The sequence below is a fragment of the Argentina anserina genome, chromosome 5, assembly GCF_933775445.1.
Source record: "Argentina anserina chromosome 5, drPotAnse1.1, whole genome shotgun sequence".
Lineage (NCBI taxonomy): Eukaryota > Viridiplantae > Streptophyta > Magnoliopsida > Rosales > Rosaceae > Argentina > Argentina anserina.
The window spans coordinates 11,864,483-11,883,269 of record NC_065876.1 but is presented as its reverse complement, the minus strand read 5'-3'; the positions used below and the strand labels follow the sequence as shown (position 1 = coordinate 11,883,269).

The following is an 18,787-nucleotide window of genomic DNA, read 5'->3' as shown; positions in this document are numbered from 1 at the left end:
GTTATTCAACTTAATTAAGGTTTGAAAAATGACCAACATACATACTCCGGGTAGCAAATTGGCAAGTTTAATTTGTAAAGCTAAGGTAGCAAATTGACAAAATTTAAAGTTATGATAGCAATTTGACACTAAGGTAAAAGCTTAGGTAGCAAATTGGCAATTATGTCATGAATTTTTAATCTTTAGATATACCACATTCATCCTCTAAACATTTTCGTTATATAATGTTTTGTCAATTATATATAGTTTTGTTGATGACTATACATGTAATCTTTTTTTCAACTCGGTGTATGCACGCATGTTTAACTCTGGTGTGTCAAGGACAAAGGTGAAAGCGGCGCACCTCAATGTGTGAAGTTCAAGGAAAATTATAAGATGTTGTGCCCGTTGGAGTGGGTAAATAATCACCACAACACTACCACATATATAGGCCTAGCTAGTGGATCATTTTTGTATATAATCACATCTTGTTTATGGTTTCCTTTTGGAGAATGATGTTGCATATACTGATATACAGGTTCTTACATTTTCTTGAATTGCAGATTGAGAGGTGGGGTGAGGATCAAAAGCACAGTATAGCATGTCTAAGCACTTGAATGTGTGTTCCTTCACTTCCACATACATCTAAGTAGCATATCAAGTTGGGAGTATAATGCTGTGACATAAGAGGCAGCCTAAAATGTCACATCGTTGAATAACATAAAAGAGTGAGAGGTGTACGTTTGTGCAAACATCTATCAACAGAATTTCCGTCACAAGTTTTTGTATTTTTAAATCCATTATACTAGCATCGGGTGCTGGATATATAGGACCATGAATAAAAATTAAAAGTAAAAAATTTCAGGGTTACATTACTCGCGTCTTAGCACTCATATGTGTTACCGTTGCCTTCACTCAATTAAGAAGTTGCACCACAAAGCTGTCCGGGGCCGTGACGAATTACTTTGTGGTCCGGGGCCGTGACGAATTACTCCTTAACACCCTTGATTAATCAGAAGGGTAAAAATTCACTTGAACGCGCTTCACCCAAATAAAAAAAGTTGACATTTGTTACACTTTCTCACGTGCCCACGAAAGCCCCCCACTCCCTAGTACTAACCCCACAGTCCAATCACAGCGGAGCGTGACGCGCGTTCCAAAGCAGTTTCACGCACTCTCTCCCTTCTTCATTTCTCCATGACGTCTCGACTCACTCTCGCTTCTCCCTCTTCCCCTCATTCAATTCCCCTCACCAACCCCTAACCCTAACCCTAACCTCTCAAAATCTTAGGGTTTCCAATCACTCGCGCAATCAATACATCCGCCATGGAATCACAGCCGAACAATCTCTTCGACACGGCGTCCCAGCCGGACACCGCCACCGACGCCTACACCTTCCTCGAATTCAACACCCAGGGCGAGGACTTCGACTACCCCGAGTTCCGCGACCCGATTCGCTCCCCTGTCGCCTGGCCCACCCCCTCCGACTCCCTATCCGACCGCGGCGGAGGAGGAAGCTCCGACCACCACTCCGATGCGTCGCCGGTCTCGGCTGCTCCGGGGAGCGCCACCAAGTCCAGGGCCGGTGGCTCCGGCAGTAGCGGCGGGAATAATAGTAGTAGTAATCAGGTGGTGGACGCCCTAGCGTCTGGGATGAGTGTGCTCAACTTTGAGGACACTGGAGATGATGATAGCTATGAGTTTGGCAAGGGGGATTTCACTGAGCATGCGTGCCGGTACTGCGGCGTGTCAAATCCGGCGTGTGTTGTGAGGTGTAATGTGCCGTCGTGCCGGAAATGGTTTTGTAATTCCAGAGGGAACACCTCCGGTTCTCATATTGTCAATCACCTGGTCAGTTTCTGGCTTCATTGTGTTGTTTACCTTTTGGAATTTCGATTACGTCATCATTTTTCGATTGTTCTTAGGTGGAATTTATTCAAGAAATGTAAAATAGGAGTGATTAGTAGGAAATGTAGTAGTTGGAGGGATTTAGAGGGAAAAATCAGCATTGTATTTAAGAGCTCAATTACTATTGAAGTCAATGCAATTGTCTAGGTTGAATACTACAATAGATTACAAGTATCCAGCTTAGTTTTGTAGGAAAAACCTAAATCACAGTCGCTTTCTGATTTAGATTAGATGCTTTTCTGTTTGTTGAGCTCGAGTTTCAGTGGTTTGGCCTGATTTTGTTCTTTAGGAAGAATGTAGGTAGAGTAGTATAACAGACCATGTGATTGTTACATGTTTCTATGTAGTTTTGTAGATAATAAAAGACATTTGGACTCATGCTACTCTTTATTGGTGAAGTTCTATTGACGAACAGGGAAATTGAAAGCTGTCGAGTACATGCTCTTCAAATTTGTGTTGGTAGTATTTGAGACCACTTGCATACAAATGTTGTGAACGAGCATGTGTTCCTTTTGTTATAACTTATAAGCAACCTGATTTTTGGTTCAATTATGCCGTTGATCATGGTAGTTGTAGACTGAAACTTTTGTAAAATTGTTATTTTTTAGTTGGGAATTGAGTTGTAAATAATTTTTGCTACTTTCGATTCATCAGCTGTAATATGGGAGTTATAATTTGAGGTTGGAGTTTGAGTAAAAATAATGATTGAAATTTACTGTGTATGTTTGAGTTCATGTGAATTAATGTCTTCTTGTTGCAGTTTTTTTTGGAATATTTGTGTTCGCTCTGTTATAGCCTTCTTGCGCTTTCTGTCTTACTGTGCCTTTGTTGTTACGGTTTCTTATTGCGACTACACATCAATGTGCAAGAGCATCTATTGTAGGCTTATATTATATATGGTAATTTTTTTAATTGTTTGCCACTTGTGGGGTCACACTTAATGTTGCTTAAATACTGAGTTGGAAAATACGCCTCAAGATGCTATTTGCTACTACTAGATATTTGTTATTACTCTTTCTAGGAGAGTCAATACGCCCTGGGACCCTTAAAATCTTAACGGTTATCTTGGGTTCTGCAGGTTCGTGCAAAACACAAGGAAGTCTGTCTTCATAAAGATAGCCCTCTAGGAGAAACAATCCTCGAGTGCTACAACTGTGGATGCCGCAATGTATTCCTTCTTGGATTTATTTCAGCCAAGACAGAGAGTGTTGTCGTTCTTCTTTGTAGGGAACCCTGCTTAAGTGTTAATGCATTGAAGGATATGAACTGGGATCTCAGTCAGTGGTGTCCCCTGATTGATGATAGGTGTTTCTTGCAATGGCTTGTAAAGGTTTGGTGCTTCTATCTCTTTTGTCGAACTTCATAGTCTTTTCCTTGAGGAAACCTATAGTTTCAAGTTCAGTTATCTAATTCTTTGTGTTTTGCAGGTCCCCTCTGAACAGGAGCAGCTGAGGGCACGCCAGATTAGTGCTCAACAAATAAACAAGGTAGAAGAACTCTGGAAGTCGAATCCTGATGCTTCCCTAGAAGATCTTGAGAAACCTGGTGTGGATGATGAACCCCAACCTGTGGCCGTAAAGTATGAAGATGCATACCAGGTAATTTTGCTTTTCTGTGATTCTTACTGGCTTGCTCAAACCTGGAAAGGTCTATATCCTCATCTGTGTGTTGTAATTTGATAGTAATGAAAATTTGAAATTCCTTTTTGGAAGTAGAGGTATTATGTGGTTGATATATAAAATAACAGTGAAGATCTGCATTTGCATATAGATTCGTTAATGGGTTTTTTATTTTAATTGTGATGCAGTATCAAAATGTGTTTGCACCTCTTATTAAGCTTGAAGCTGACTATGACAAGGTATGTGTACTATCTTCAACCTCCCCTTTTTATAGTCCTTATGTTATCTTTGTTGAGTACAAGCATTTGTCTAAGCGGCTTGTTCTTAATTATGTCGCAGATGATGAAAGAATCTCAAAGCAAGGACAATCTCACCATTAGGTGGGATATTGGTCTTAACAAGAAGCGTGTCGCTTATTTTGTTTTTCCAAAGGTGATTTTTTTTGAGTTTATCTTAGTTTGACTTTAGTATTGTCGTATTCCACACATTTTTATGTTCATTCTTATCTTACCTGTTGTGTTGTGCTGCAGGAGGACAATGAGTTGCGTCTTGTACCAGGTGACGAGCTGCGACTTCGTTATTCTGGGGATGCAGCTCATCCAGCTTGGCAGTCTGTGGGACATGTCGTATGTCTTTTCCTGCCTGTAACAATATATGTTTGTATGTACTTACACACATTTTTCTTTGGCTCAAAGCTGTAATTTCTCATATTTCTAGATCAAGTTAACTGCACAAGAAGAGGTTGCACTCGAACTTCGTGTTAGTCAGGTAATATTGGTTTTGCTGTAGCTAAATTCCTCATTTTTGGTGAAAGTGGTTGTTGTTCTTTGTGTTAACTGTTAGTGTTGTGTGCAGGGAGTTCCAGCTGATGTGAATCATGGCTTCAGTGTTGATTTCGTATGGAAGAGTACAAGTTTTGATCGTATGCAAGGAGCGATGAAAGCTTTTGCAGTTGATGAGACAAGTGTTAGTGGGTAAGTGCTTTGTGACTTTCATCTGTATCTGCATAATCTTCACATGGATAACATTCTAGAAACACTACTGTTGCTATAATCGTGATCAGATTCAAATATCAGTCATATGGTTGAACAAACAATCGTTCACTTATTGAATTGGTTTTGTCAGCTACTTTATTTTGATACTGGTGTTCATAATCTATTGCTTGGTGTTGTTTGGAAATGTAAAGCCTAAGGTCTTGAGATCAGATTAGCTTGAATCTTGTGAATGTATCTTTGCACGAGCTTAGCTAACCTGATCTGACCATATGTATAAAAAAATTTGAATCTTGATTAGTTTATAGTGATCTTACAGCCTGATTGTATGTCTAGGACTTTTATGCATCTCAAAGTTAATGCTCTTTTGTATTTTTTCCAGGTATATTTACCATCATCTATTAGGCCATGAAGTAGAGGTCCAAATGGTCCGTAATACATTGCCTCGTCGTTTTGGTGCACCTGGTCTGCCAGAGCTCAATGCATCTCAGGTTGATCTATTGATAAATTAAGTATTGTATTATGCTTGTTTGACAAAGATTCTTGTTTTCTCTACTGTCCGCACTGGGTTTGTATTCATGCGTGACATGGTTGTTTGAATTTTTTATCCTCTACTTCTGAAGGCATCTTATTTCCTATTGTTTCATGGTCCCTTCTGAAGTTCTTTCTTGTAAGGATTTGTCTGAGTGCCTTATATCGCTCTATGGACAGGTTTTTGCTGTGAAAAGTGTCCTTCAGAAGCCTATAAGTTTGATTCAAGGTCCACCTGGCACAGGAAAAACTGTCACTTCTGCAGCAATTGTGTATCACATGGCTAAACAAGGCCAGGGACAGGTAGAATCACCAGGATTATTTGCTTCACCCCCTCCCTCCCTCCTCCCCCTCCTCTCTCTCGCACGCTGAATTGTCATCTGTGTCCAGGTTTTGGTTTGCGCTCCTAGTAATGTGGCTGTGGACCAACTAGCTGAAAAAATAAGTGCAACTGGGCTGAAGGTAAAGAATCAGTGCTTTGCCTACAATCATATCACCCTGTGGTCTTTGTTTGGTTATATATCATGTATTGTATTTTCTTTACTCTTTCTGGTACGTTTACTTGATTTTGGTGGCTTCACATAAATTGGGTTTAACAAAGTGACAAGGGAAAATGTAATACTTCCAGGTGCCAAGAACATCAAATATGAGCATGGAACAATGACTAATGTTCCCGGAATATTGTCTTCTTATCCCCCCCCCCCCCCACCGCTTCTATGATGATGTCTGTAAATGTTCCACGGTTTTCTCCCCAGATCTATCTTTCTTAGGCAGTGGGCTTCTAGTAACCCCAGAAAATTAAAAGACAGAACTTCTGTAAAATGGGTACCCAACTTCTCTGTTGATACTGGAGACAATCAGAACGTTTTTCGTACTGAGAAAAGCAACCAACTTAGAGTGATTTTCGTACTAACACTGTGGAGGAGGGTCATAAATTTTCACTATCATACGATGGATGCGGTGTGACTAAAAAATATAAATTAGCTATTTTGGCTCACTCATACTACTCTGTATGTTGAATCAATTGAATCTCGATTGAACTGAATAGCTGTATGTTCGTTCAGCTTATCTTCAATATGAAATTCAATAATTTGTGTCGCAGATCGTTTGGTTAAAGAGTTTGTAGTGTAATAGTTGGTTTATTAGTGCTAGCATGTTACATATTGGTTTGTTGACAAGGTATTGCTTTTCACTCGTATATTTGTATAGATTTTTTCTTCGATGTCTTCTAACTATTCTCTTTCTGTTGGGCTATTAGGTTGTTAGACAGTGCGCAAAATCAAGGGAGGCTGTCAGCTCTCCGGTTGAGCATTTAACCCTTCACTATCAGGTTCGTTCATATTTGTTAGCTAATCTTTCACATTTTTGTTACAAATTATTATCATGTTTAAACCTGGTGCTTACTGATAACAGGTTCGTCATCTTGACACATCAGAAAAGAGTGAACTTCACAAGTTACAGCAATTGAAGGATGAGCAAGGTGTCTGCCTATCTCTCTCTCTCTCTCTCTCTCTCTCTCTCTCTCAAATAGAATGTTCATTTCTTTATTAATATTGCTAATAATCTTCTCAAGTAATATTACCTTTTGAACCTGGGGCTTTTGTACCACAATAATAGTACTAAAGAGAACATGCATGAATCATCCTTGCCATTATTTTGGTACTTGTCTAATCTTATACTGAACTCTGAGGAATTAGTTCAAACTTGTTTGAATTTTTTTATATAATTTTCCCCACATTGCTCATAAACTTTAGATGTATCTTCTATTAATGCAAATCCTTGTAGGTGAATTGTCAAGTAGTGATGAGAAAAAGTACAAAGCGCTGAAGCGGGCAACTGAGAGAGAGATTTCTCAGAGTGCTGATGTCATTTGTTGCACATGTGTTGGTGCTGGAGATCCCCGATTGGTGAATTTTCGGTTCCGTCAGGTTAAAATACATCTTACTTAGCCAGTTCTACTGTCAGTGTCAGTCACAACTTAAATGTGTTTTAAACATTTTCTTCCTTTTCCATTTAGGTACTTATTGATGAGTCAACTCAGGCAACCGAGCCTGAATGCCTCATTCCTTTGGTACTCGGGGCAAAGCAGGTATCTTGAGATCAAATCACTTGCTTTTACATCGTTCTTAACTCTTATGGAATTATGGTTTGCAGTTTAATGTGAGATTCTATTCCAGGTTGTTTTGGTTGGTGATCACTGCCAGCTTGGTCCAGTCATTATGTGCAAGAAAGCAGCTCGTGCTGGGCTTGCCCAGTCTCTTTTTGAACGCCTTGTTTTACTCGGTGTGAAACCAATTAGGTTGCAGGTAATTGGTCAAACTTATTCAATCTCTGCATGGATGTAACACAGTGTGGCTGGTCTGATTTATGGAGAATTATGAAATTTGTGTTTTTAGAGGTAGCAGTTGGGCCTGAACTGATGTTATTGTGAGTACAAGTATGTATATGCTGCAGTACTGATGTGTTATCTTTTGCATTTCAAACTAGGTTCAATACAGAATGCATCCAGCTTTGTCAGAATTTCCCTCCAATAGCTTCTATGAGGGTACACTCCAAAATGGCGTCACCATCAATGAAAGGCAATCAACGGGAATTGATTTTCCATGGCCAGTTCCCAATCGTCCAATGTTCTTTTATGTTCAGGTACACTAGGAGCCAACTCAATATTTGAAAAGTTCATTGTTTAGAAATGTGCCGTTTGCTGGCTTCTTTTGTTTTTTGTTTGTTTTTCTAAAATGTTTTGGGTTCATACGTTGTGGTGTTACAGATGGGTCAAGAGGAGATAAGTGCTAGTGGGACATCTTATCTGAACAGAACTGAAGCTGCTAATGTTGAAAAGATTGTCACAACATTCTTAAGGAGTGGCGTTGTCCCTAGTCAGGTACCATGACATTTAATGGCATTTAGCTTTTACACTGCCTTTCATGTATATATACTTGATAATATAATTGTTTCACAGATTGGGGTGATAACACCATACGAGGGCCAACGAGCATATATTGTGAATTATATGTCTAGGAATGGTGCTCTTAGACAGCAACTCTATAAGGAAATAGAGGTAATATCTTTGATTCATCAGATACATGACTTTCTGGTTCATATTTGTCAAAGTTTTTCATTTTTATTGTTGCTACAGGTTGCAAGTGTAGATTCATTTCAAGGAAGAGAAAAAGATTATATCATCCTTTCATGTGTGAGGAGTAATGAGCATCAGGTGAGTGGGGATGGCAGCAGTTGTATGTGCAAATTCATTTTATTTTTGTGGAAAATTTCTTTCTTTGCTGTAGCCCAAATACTTATTTTGTGTAATGTGTATTCTGCAATGCCTCAATTTTTTGTCATATTTATTCTGGAAAATCCTTTAACACACTACCTAAGTTTGCACAATTAGCTCTTGTCACGTTTGCAATTTTTGCTCTTCAATGTGTGCAGATTTAGTTTTCATCAAAAGATGGTATTCAATATATCTGGCTAATGCACCACTTTTTTCAGGGAATTGGATTCCTTAACGACCCTCGGAGGCTCAATGTCGCCCTGACACGTGCTCGATATGGTATTGTTATTCTGGGGAACCCTAAAGTTTTAAGTAAGCAGCCCTTGTGGAATAGCTTGTTGACACACTACAAGGTATCATCTGATCTCTAAGAATGATGCAGTGGTGGTTGTGTTCACCTGTTTGTTTTTTAACTTTAACTGCCAGATGATTGAAAAGTAGTTACCAATTCTAAATATATATTTTTTGTTCAAGGCTAAAGATTATGTACCAGTGATACACCTTTTTCTCTGTCCATTTTTAGTTTCGTAATACAAATATACTCTCTTATTGTAAAGGGAATAAGAAAATTAAAATAGGATCACTTATAAACTGGCAGACACGAGCTTTGATTGTTGATGGTTAATGGTTGATACTTACCGTCATCATGATTGTTTATCCTGAACGTTGTGTTCACATATCACCTTTATGATTTTCTCCCTTTGATGAGACACCTTAATAACATTGTATATATTGAGTTTGATTTATATATCATTAGGAACATGAGTGCTTGGTCGAAGGTCCGCTAAATAACTTGAAGCAGAGTATGGTTCAATTCCCAAAGCCGAAAAAGGTATGTTAGTTTGCAATAGTCACCATTTTTTGTTTTTGGAAGTTATAAAAGTCATAGAACAGAGAATAATTGATTTTCAATTTGTTTGTGGGAATTAAAATCACATATGTTTGGTTGCCATTGTTTTACACAGATCTACAATGATCGGCGTCTGTTCTTTGGTGGTGGTCCGGGCGTTGTTCCAAGTGATAGTTATGGGTCGATCGCCCCTTCCGGTCAGGGTGCTGATAGAAGAAGCGGTCGTGGCAGGGGTATGTTATTTCTAGTATCTTTCTCTCCCTTCACAAATTGTTGGATGTTTGCAATCTAGGATCACGGTCTTATAATGCTGGAATATAATTGAATCAAGTGTTAGTTCTGCCAATGGAAATTATAGCTTGCTTCTCCCAGTAGGAAGAAACAGAGTAAAACTTGAATATAGGGGTAGACCTTAGGTAGGATTAACTGTTTGGATTACTGAAATCATAAGTACGTTACTCACAATGCAGGGGAACCTAAGAATCTAAAACTGAATGCGCAGTAATCATGTGCATCTATTTTCAAATGAGATTTTACTTATGTGGCGAACTAATTATGTTTCAAAAGTAAGGTTTTGGTTGGGAATGTTGAACTCTGTATTCTAATAACTCTTGGAAAATGTTCTACCCATCTGTTAAATTAGTTTTGTGGGATCCTTTTTCTCAAATCCAGGTAATTACCTACCTCCTGGTCTGCCAAATGGTACCCACAAGCCTGGGGTACATCCTGCTGGATATCCAATGCCTAGGGCACCACTTGCCCCATTTCATGGTGGTCCCCTTTCTCAACCCTATGCTATTCCGACTCGTGGAGCCGTGCATGGACCAGTAGGAGCTGTTCCTCATGTCCCTCAACCTGGAAGCCGAGGTTTTGGGGCCGGACGTGGCAATGCTGGTACTCCAATTGGTAGTCATCTCCCACACCAGCAAGGGACGCAGCCGAATGCAGGAAACTTGGGGTCTAACTTCAACTTTCCTGCTCTGGAAAATCCTAATAGTCAGCCATCTGTGGGTGGTCCATTATCTCAACCTGGATTTGTCAATAATGTTCGTATCCTATTATCGTCCAGTGCTTAATGTATATATGGATTTTCAACAAGCACTCAGTCTCATGTCTTCCTTCATTTTTTTTTTCGGGACAGATGCCAGGTCAAGGGCCAAGCCAAGCATTTCGAGATGGGTTTTCCATGGGGGGCATGTCTCAGGTTTTTTTTTCTCAAACTTTCCAAGTTCCCATTAAGAACTGTGTTCAAAATTGTGGAGCTATATTCATATCTTAATTTCACCTCAGGAGTTCTTGGGTGATGACTTTAAAAGTCAGGGATCACATGTTCCTTATAATGTTGCTGACTTCTCAACTCAGGTATTATTCGTTTTATTTGTGTACTGTGTTCATCAGTAGAGGGACTATTTTAGTTGGTTCAGCTGCAGTTCTGGATGTTCTTGTTTGTCATACACGCATACCTTTGTTCTACTTATGTGCAATATAGTATCTAGATTTTTTAAAGCATTTTGCTGAAGCTTATAATTTATATTATATCAGGCAGTTTGTTAAAGGATGTTAGATTAATCTGTTTTATAGACTTTTATTCTCTCTTGGTATTCTGATGGTTTAATCTATGCTTGTTTGAAATGAATTCTTTATTGTATGTTTAAACTTCGGAGTATCCATCTTGTACTCTTTTTACTTAAAATCCATGCACTCGTTTATAAAACTGAATTTTAATGTTCCTTGAATTTTACTATGTCGATATGCTGCTGGCTTTCTCTGCAGGCTTCTCAGAGTGGATATGCTGTTGATTATGTTACTCAAGGAGCACAAGGAGGGTTTCCAGGGAATTTTATAAACCAGAATTCTCAAGCGGGGTACTCTCGATTTGGTACAGGGAATGACTTCATGTCTCAGGTTTGGTGTTCTCCATTAGTTGGTTAAAACCAGAATAGATTAGCTATTTCTGTCGTCTTTACCATCATTTCGGCAAATCTAAACTGCGGATCATATTTCAGGACTACATGGCACATGGTACACAGGGTCTATTTACCCAGGTCGGCTACAATGACCCATCACAGGATGATGGATCGCAGAACCACTATGGAGTGGGAAATGCTAATGCGCTTCAGTCTCAGGTTTTTTTTCATACAAACTATTTGATATATAACTATCATGGATAGTTATTTCACTTATTTGGCCATTGTGTAGCGAATATATAGTGCAAATGGCCAAAAATGATTGCATCCTTTCTATGTTTCTTTTGCGTGTTATACCTTCGATAGGTGCTTCGTTGACCTCCCTAGTTTTAAAGTTGATGAAGTTGTTCTACATATTTGCAGGGCTATATGAATTCTCTGTACTCCCAGCCTTTTACTCATTACAACACACAGCCAATGAACTTGCAGGCTCCACAACAGCAGCCGCCCCAGCAGGGTCAGAGCTCGCAAAATCAGAAGAGTCACTACAATGGTTAAGAAACAGTAGGGAATAATGTCTCTGATGGGTTATAATCTTTGCATACAGCAACTCGGTTTGTGCTCTCTTGTGTGCCCAAATATATTTTACCCTAAAATGCAGAAATTTGCCGGTTGAAATCAGTGGTTATCTTATCTCCGTAACCAATAGCTTAAATGGGTATTGGTTATAACATCATACAAGTGGGGCAAATGAGCAAGGGTCTGAGCAAACAAGAGCAGCACATCCAGGGCTGAGAAAGAAAAGGATAACCCCGATTAACTGCTTGAAGTTTTGTATTGTTCTGAAGAAAGGTGAGAAAGTGTTCGACGAGTGAGAGCAGTACATGGCATGGTTTTGGTGAAAGGGTGTGGAAACTGGAAACGGCGGCGGGGCTATATATCTAACTGACTGGGGAAAACCCCATTGTTCATACAGAAGCAGTTTACCACAATTTTGTACAGCATGCTGGGGAAAGTCGCCTAGCCCTTTCAGATCGTGACATGTAATTAGACTCTACACTATTATTGAATAGATGTGACGACGATGATGATAGCTTAGCAAGTATTATTCAGTGCGTGTACTGCTCGCTGAACCCCAGTGGTATATAAAAGCGTGATAATGGTTTTCTTTTCTTGATTTAAATACTGTATTGGTTATTTGTGAGTAAGAAGTTTAGAACTTGCTCGTATGATTGGACATAATTGGAGAATGCATGGCATTATTTCAAAATATAGTCATGTTCTATTCCTTGCCCAGAAAAGATACGAAAGCCTACAAAATGAGCAATGCCGCTCATGTCATGTGGTCTCAATCACAAGGGTTTTCTTTTTGGGTTTATTCATGTGGCTGTGTGACTTGGAAGATGGCAAAGGAATCAGATTAAATTCACCATCTCTACCTGAGCTCAGTTGCTGCCAGAACTGTCGTCCTATTGCACACGTTTCAACGTCTTGGCCAAGCCAACCATCTCCTGCACGTTGTAGAACACATCTGACATCAAAACCAAGTCGAAATGGCCGATTTCAGTCGAGGACTCGTCTGATCCCCACATGGGTTCCCTGACCGAACACAACATGGCTTGCTCCTAGCAGAGCTGCAGTCAATCCAGGGAGTCCAGCTCCAGCGCTAAGCTCGAGTTCCGTTGTGTCTTAAAAATTGAACTTGATAGGATCGTGGTTGCTCATCCAATTAGATAGGACCAAAGCCAAGGGAGGCCAAAGCATGCGCCAGTGAGTGCTTGACCGGTGGCCGAGTCACAAACGTCCTGGAGCTCAAGGAGTACAAGGGCGTTGTTAACGATTTGGATTGCTAACAATATAAAGTACAGATAGTTTCCGATTCGCTGACAAAATTGTTCTCTGAGATCTTGGTTCTGCTGGGATTTGTTAGGATTGGAAGCCAAGACTTTGTTTGTTAGGGTACTATGTCTGACACTTATCATCAAGTTTGTACTTTTATACATATGTAATGAAATAAATTAAAGGGCACATTTACTAACTTAAAATGAAACTTATCAGGAATTGAATTCATTAGAAATGAGAGACGGAATAGATTTGGATGTGGAGATTTCAATTCTATTGAACTGTTTACTTTCAACATGGAATTAGAACATAAACAATATTACTTACGATTGATGTTGTTTACTTACCATCAGAATTAAAATTATTTTGATTACTAAAATACTCATATATATCTATGAAGTCTTTTATTTCTTCTACCAATCAATAGTGCTATTGTGTTACACTAATTTTTACCATCAGAACGACATACAAATGTCACTACACCAATTTTCTTTTTCTTTTAACACCCAATAAGACAAATTCAATTTTAATTAAATTTCACTTATCGATCATAAATTATGTAAACAAAAGAAAAAAAATTAGAGAATAATATTAGAAAAAGAGACGAACTGACCTTAAGTACTCCCATAGAATATATGTGATTGTTTATTTATGAGTTTTTAAAATATTATTTATATATATATTCTCAATTTGGGTTGGACAATTTAAAAATATTATCAATTAAATTAGGGTAGTTTAGGTAATAAATATTGATACCCGAACTAATGGAGGAATTGATTCTGATACCCATCTCCCCTGTGAGGAGTTTTGGGAGAAATTTATTCCTGATGAAGAGGTGGGACCCACGTTCATTCCAATTCTCGTATAAATAAACAATGCAATTCTCTTATTCCTTAATTAATTTCTCTATTTTTAATTTTATTCTACGTTGGTTAACGTACCAAAAGAGTAAATATGTATCCTAATGGAATATTGCATACTCCTAGATTTGAGGACCATGTTCTATATAATAGCGCAACTTACGTGTGTATAGTGTGAAAGGCTTTTAGATATGAGGTATGGTCGCCTTTCTAGGGTTTGAAGATTTAGGTAAACCATGGCATCTGTGATCATGAGAGCGTTCCGAAGCAAAACCCTAACTTCCTTGCGTAAGGAGCATCGTCTTCCCCCTCATCGGTACACCTCTGTATCTGTTAGGATGTGATGAGAATTTGATTAGGAAAGTAAATCCTAGTTGTACTTGGTTACTATTCCTAATTGGACATGGTTTATGTCAAAGTTTATTCCTTTTCAGGAATATGTTCTTTTCTAGTATGAAAAGGTTTTAGTTTTCCTATGACCAATTGGATTGTAATTGGTGTGCCTATATATAGGAGACATAGGTAGTTAACCAACGTGTGGCTTTCATGACTTAGTTCGTGGATGTGGTCATCAAGGCGTGGCCATCACGGTAAGATGGATGTGGTCATCGACAAGGGAGTGTATATCTCTTGTGTAAAGGAGCATAGATGTCAAGGGTGAGGTCGTGAGGATGTGTTCTTGGGAAATTATATGAGTGTGGTTGTACATAAGTTATGAGTTTTTGGGTTATGGGATTTAGCTTAAATGTAGCTTGTACTATTATATTTCTCATAGTGAAGAACATGGTGTCTCTCAGAGGATGTAGGCATAGGTTTATGCCGAACCTCGTTAATCTCGGTGTTGTCTTGTTGCTTGTCTTATGGTTTGTTTACTTTTCTATTGGTATACTATGTGAACCATGTTGGGAGGGATCCTAATTCCCTAACAATTGGTATAAGAGCCGATGGCTCGGCTGTGGCACGTCATCATTATTCAAGGTGGAGTCAAGCAAACTGTCAAGGTGGCAACTCAAATATGCATTAGGTGGAGCCAGCTCGGGTGAAGTAGACTCAAGACAAATTCTAATCTAGGTGAGATTTCAAGGGATCTTTTTGACTCAAGGGAATGATGAGGTGAGAGGTATATCTCGTCAATGTGGTTTGTGATGTCAATGATTATGCTTGTTCGTCATTCGTGCTATTCGTTCATCGGAGGATTGCATGTTGATCGTGGAGTTCATCAAGGCCTCAAATATAGACTCATAGTTTGAGGTGGAGTAATTTGATAGAAAATGAGTTTTACTCTTTGGGTACAGAGAGTGGAGGACATCATAGTTCAATGGAGCTTAATAAAGCGTTGAAGGGAAAGACTATGAAACCAGATAAGACAGCGGATAATGCAAAGAAAGACTGCATAGGGTTTTTATAGCAGGTCTAAATCTAAGCGCAGCGGTGCTACAATGTTGTGACTAGAATCATGTAAAAGCGGAAAGCTTTGTTGGTACTATGGTAGCGGAAAATAATTTCATATGGAGATGCTCTCACAATCTTCATAGTTGTCACATGTTCTCGACTGAATATCAAAATTGAGATTGGCGTACTTTGGGTGGTGTGACGATGTCCCAAGTTGTTGGAGAATTTTGATATTGAGGAGCCAAGTGATTTCCAAAGCGCTATAAGTGTTTTATAATATGTGGAGTCAGCATAATCACACATGGTGGAATGGTCCTCATATAAGGAGAATATGTTGAAATGTATCATCTGTATCTTTGACCTCGATGGTGAATGAGAAACAAGGTGCACAAAGGTGAGTCTTGTTTGCAGGAACAACAAAGATATCGTTAAAAAGTTTCTGGTATTCAAATGATGGTGAGAAGGAAATTCCTGCTAGAGAATAAGTCATTTTGAGGTCCCTCTTCAGAGTCAGCTAATGATTATTGACTCAAGTGCAGTTACACATATGATTGGTCATTACGAATCAAAGAGGACTACATTTGATTTGGGCTATGTGCTGCTGGTGCAAGAAAATGCCAATGACTAAAGATGGTGCAAGGTGGCTCGCATGGAATTCTCATCAAGATGGAGATTGTTAGGATGTGATGAGAATTTGATTAGGAAAGTAAATTCTAATTGTACCGAGTGAATCCTAGACGGCTCCCAGAAAGGCGGACCTCGCCTGTCATTGCGATGCTTACAAGGCGGCTTTGAACCGAGTGAATTTCAAAGCTGAACACGAGGAAGTGAGGAGTCGAGTGAATTCATGGGTGGAAAAAGAGACTTACGCCTCATCAAAGAGACTCTTTCTCCAGGCTCAGTTGGTAGCCTAACGAGGCTCCTATTTGCAAATGCATTGTACTTCAAAGGAGATTGGCCAGAAAAGTTTGAAAAATCAATGACCAAAAATTATGACTTCCACCTTCTTAATGGGAAGGTAGTTAAGGCAGTGCCCTTCATGACCAGCAGGAAGAGTCAGTGCATAGGTGCCTTTGAAGGATTCAAAGTCTTAAGACTCCCATACCGAAAAGGAAAAGATACGCGGCTGTATTCCATGTGCTTGTTTCTTCCAGATGCGAAAGATGGTTTGCCAGCTTTGGTCGACAGACTTTGTTCGGAGTCTGGCTTCTTAGATGACCATATTCGACGAGTCTCATATGAGGGTTGGTGACTTCAGAATCCCAAAGCTTTCGACTTCGACGCTTCGGCCGTTCTGAAGGATTTGGGACTTCTGAGAGGTTTGACAGAAGAGGTGAAATCACTCGTGGATGTGCCATTATTCATTCCCAGCATCTATCATAAAGCCTTCATTGAAGTTAATGAAGAAGGCACCCAAGCTTCAGCTGTTTCTTGGGGGATTCACTATGGCTGTTCCCTTGTTCGTCCTAAAAAGATAGATTTTGTGGCTGATCACCCATTCATGTTCGTGATCAGAGAAGAAGTGACAAGAACAGTTCTCTTCACTGGGTATATGCTCAATCCTTTACTTAATTGACGTGTAAGTGGAAGAATATCCAATTCTGCATGTTTGGTGATACAAGCCCAACTTATTTCACTTAGGATTTTTTGGTAAAACGTTTTCTTGTTTTCGATGTAATCAGGACACTGGGATTGCAGCAATTATTTATATACCTCTGTCGTTTAGTTCATATAGTACATGCGAGTTGTGGGTGAGTTTGATTCATGGTTATATATGAACTCTGAGGCTTAGCTAGATGTTACCTTTACTTTGGCGCACTCATTCATGTTCTATTGGTCTTGTGAATTCTGGTCTCATATTTTCTCTTTTTGTCGAAGTTAGGTGTTCACGACTTTTCAGTACAAGAACACAGTGCAAGCAGAGGGACGGAATGCATCGATGCGCCATCCCCACTTTCAGCTTGATTGATTTTGTAGAACTTAATTAGGATCTATGGTAATTTTGTACGCGGATCTCCACGATATATGACTGTAACAAACTTTAGTACAAACATTAGGGAATAGGGACGTCAATGCACTAATGACAGAATCGAAACAAGTCACAGCTTGAACAAATGTGTATTGAGAGGTCATCATATAGTGTCCATGAAATCTTCGATCAAGTCACAGCTCGGAGTCTCAGGCTTTCTTCTTTCATTGGCATGCAACACTTGCTAGCTAGATGATGTCTTTACTTTGGCGCACTCATTCATGATCCATAGGTCCTGTAGATTGCGGTATCATCTTCTCTTCTTATCGAAGTTGGATGTTTTCAAGGTTTCTCTTGTAGCTAATATTCTAAATATTCTGATATATCTCTGATATTAAGAAAACGATACGATAAGTTGCTTATCGGTCAACCCGAAAAATCAAGTCAAATGACAATATATCGGTGTTTTTTATTTTTTTTAAATGAAAAAATAATTTAAATAAAATGAAAGATCCGTCGATAACATTCGATGACGAGAGAGTTTATGATGAATGATCACCTCTATTTTTATTAATTAATATTATTTATGTATTTTAATTATCAAGATAATCAAATATTTTTTTATGAAGTTTATTTGGTACATTTTGAAGTATAAGTTTTAATTTCTCAAGTTTATTTAGTATATTTTGAAGTATATATTTTATAAATATATAAATTTAATTAAAAATTAGTAAAAACGATAAATCCAATATAATCTGATATATCTCGATATATCCTCGTTATATTTTTATTTTATAAAACCGATATGATGTCAATAACCGTTATTTACACCATTGTATGTACATGTACAACTTTCTTTACAAATATACCATAGAGCAATTTGATACGCAGATATCTCTACGTTATAACTTATAAGCAATTTGATAGTACTGTACTACTGTACACTAGTGACAGAAACAAGTCCTAGCACGAACAAATATATAATGAGAAGTCAAAATTGTGGGATGTAGCGTATCACATTGTATGAATAAGAATGTTTGCGCTAGGCTAGAATATTATGTACGTATCAGTGCTGCTCTCTTTACATCAAACTCTAACCCTTACCTTTCCATCAACACCATACGCATCAATGCATGTATCATCTCTACTTCCAAATGTCCCAAACCACATTAGACCATCACCGTATCACTCAATTTGGAGTTTATATGACTTTTTGTGTTTTTTTTTTCCAGTGTGACAACCATACGCACAATGTGGCTTCATGATGAATGGATTTCAAAATTCTGCAAGCGTATAACTCAATTCATAAAGTTCCATAAAAAGAACGTTAACTATTTTGACCACTTCTTTAAAACGGATAGAGTCTATGACAAATTCCGATCATCTTTCCGAATATAGTTTTGTTAAAATATAGAAAAGACGATAATATAGTCTAGTCAAGGAACAATCTTATATACAGAAGAAGGAATATTAATAATGAAACTTTATCTACAAGAAGAAAAGGGACTGCTGTGAGCTCCTAATCCGTTACCTGTCACACACTGCAGTCCAGCTAATACAAAACGTAGCTTGAAGAGTCCTCCTTCATTTGGTTCATCCTCAAACGTCACCTGACTCGTGGACACGTTGGACTCGTTTAAGGGTCCTCTCTCTCTCTCTCTCTC

General features: G+C 38.7%; 1 protein-coding gene and 1 pseudogene across 1 annotated transcript; both read left to right on the top strand.

Annotated features, from left to right (window-relative positions):
* The first annotated feature begins 1,188 nt into the window (after positions 1 to 1,188).
* LOC126793460 (regulator of nonsense transcripts 1 homolog) lies at positions 1,189 to 12,230 on the top strand. Its single transcript, XM_050519994.1, has 29 exons — positions 1,189 to 1,830; positions 2,966 to 3,217; positions 3,315 to 3,485; positions 3,695 to 3,745; positions 3,846 to 3,938; positions 4,037 to 4,132; positions 4,224 to 4,274; positions 4,362 to 4,480; positions 4,881 to 4,989; positions 5,210 to 5,332; positions 5,420 to 5,491; positions 6,288 to 6,359; positions 6,443 to 6,509; positions 6,815 to 6,957; positions 7,047 to 7,118; positions 7,207 to 7,335; positions 7,517 to 7,672; positions 7,797 to 7,910; positions 7,989 to 8,087; positions 8,166 to 8,243; positions 8,522 to 8,656; positions 9,061 to 9,135; positions 9,269 to 9,386; positions 9,826 to 10,199; positions 10,295 to 10,357; positions 10,444 to 10,515; positions 10,927 to 11,058; positions 11,160 to 11,279; positions 11,484 to 12,230. Exons 1-29 carry the CDS (start codon positions 1,306 to 1,308, stop codon positions 11,616 to 11,618), a joined length of 3,816 nt encoding a protein of 1,271 aa, XP_050375951.1. The 5' UTR covers positions 1,189 to 1,305; the 3' UTR covers positions 11,619 to 12,230.
* Positions 12,231 to 13,998: 1,768 nt separating this feature from the next.
* Positions 13,999 to 16,730, top strand: LOC126795519 (serpin-ZX-like; annotated as a pseudogene).
* The last annotated feature ends 2,057 nt before the right edge of the window (positions 16,731 to 18,787 follow it).

Bases quoted from the DNA above. Each gene is read 5' to 3' on its own strand.
- LOC126793460 (XM_050519994.1), top strand. From the start codon at position 1,306: ATGGAATCACAGCCGAACAATCTCTTCGACACGGCGTCCCAGCCGGAC. The intron at 4,481-4,880 runs GTAAGTGCTTTG...TATTTTTTCCAG, and splicing joins GATGAGACAAGTGTTAGTGG to GTATATTTACCATCATCTAT. The intron at 7,119-7,206 runs GTATCTTGAGAT...ATTCTATTCCAG, and splicing joins TGGTACTCGGGGCAAAGCAG to GTTGTTTTGGTTGGTGATCA.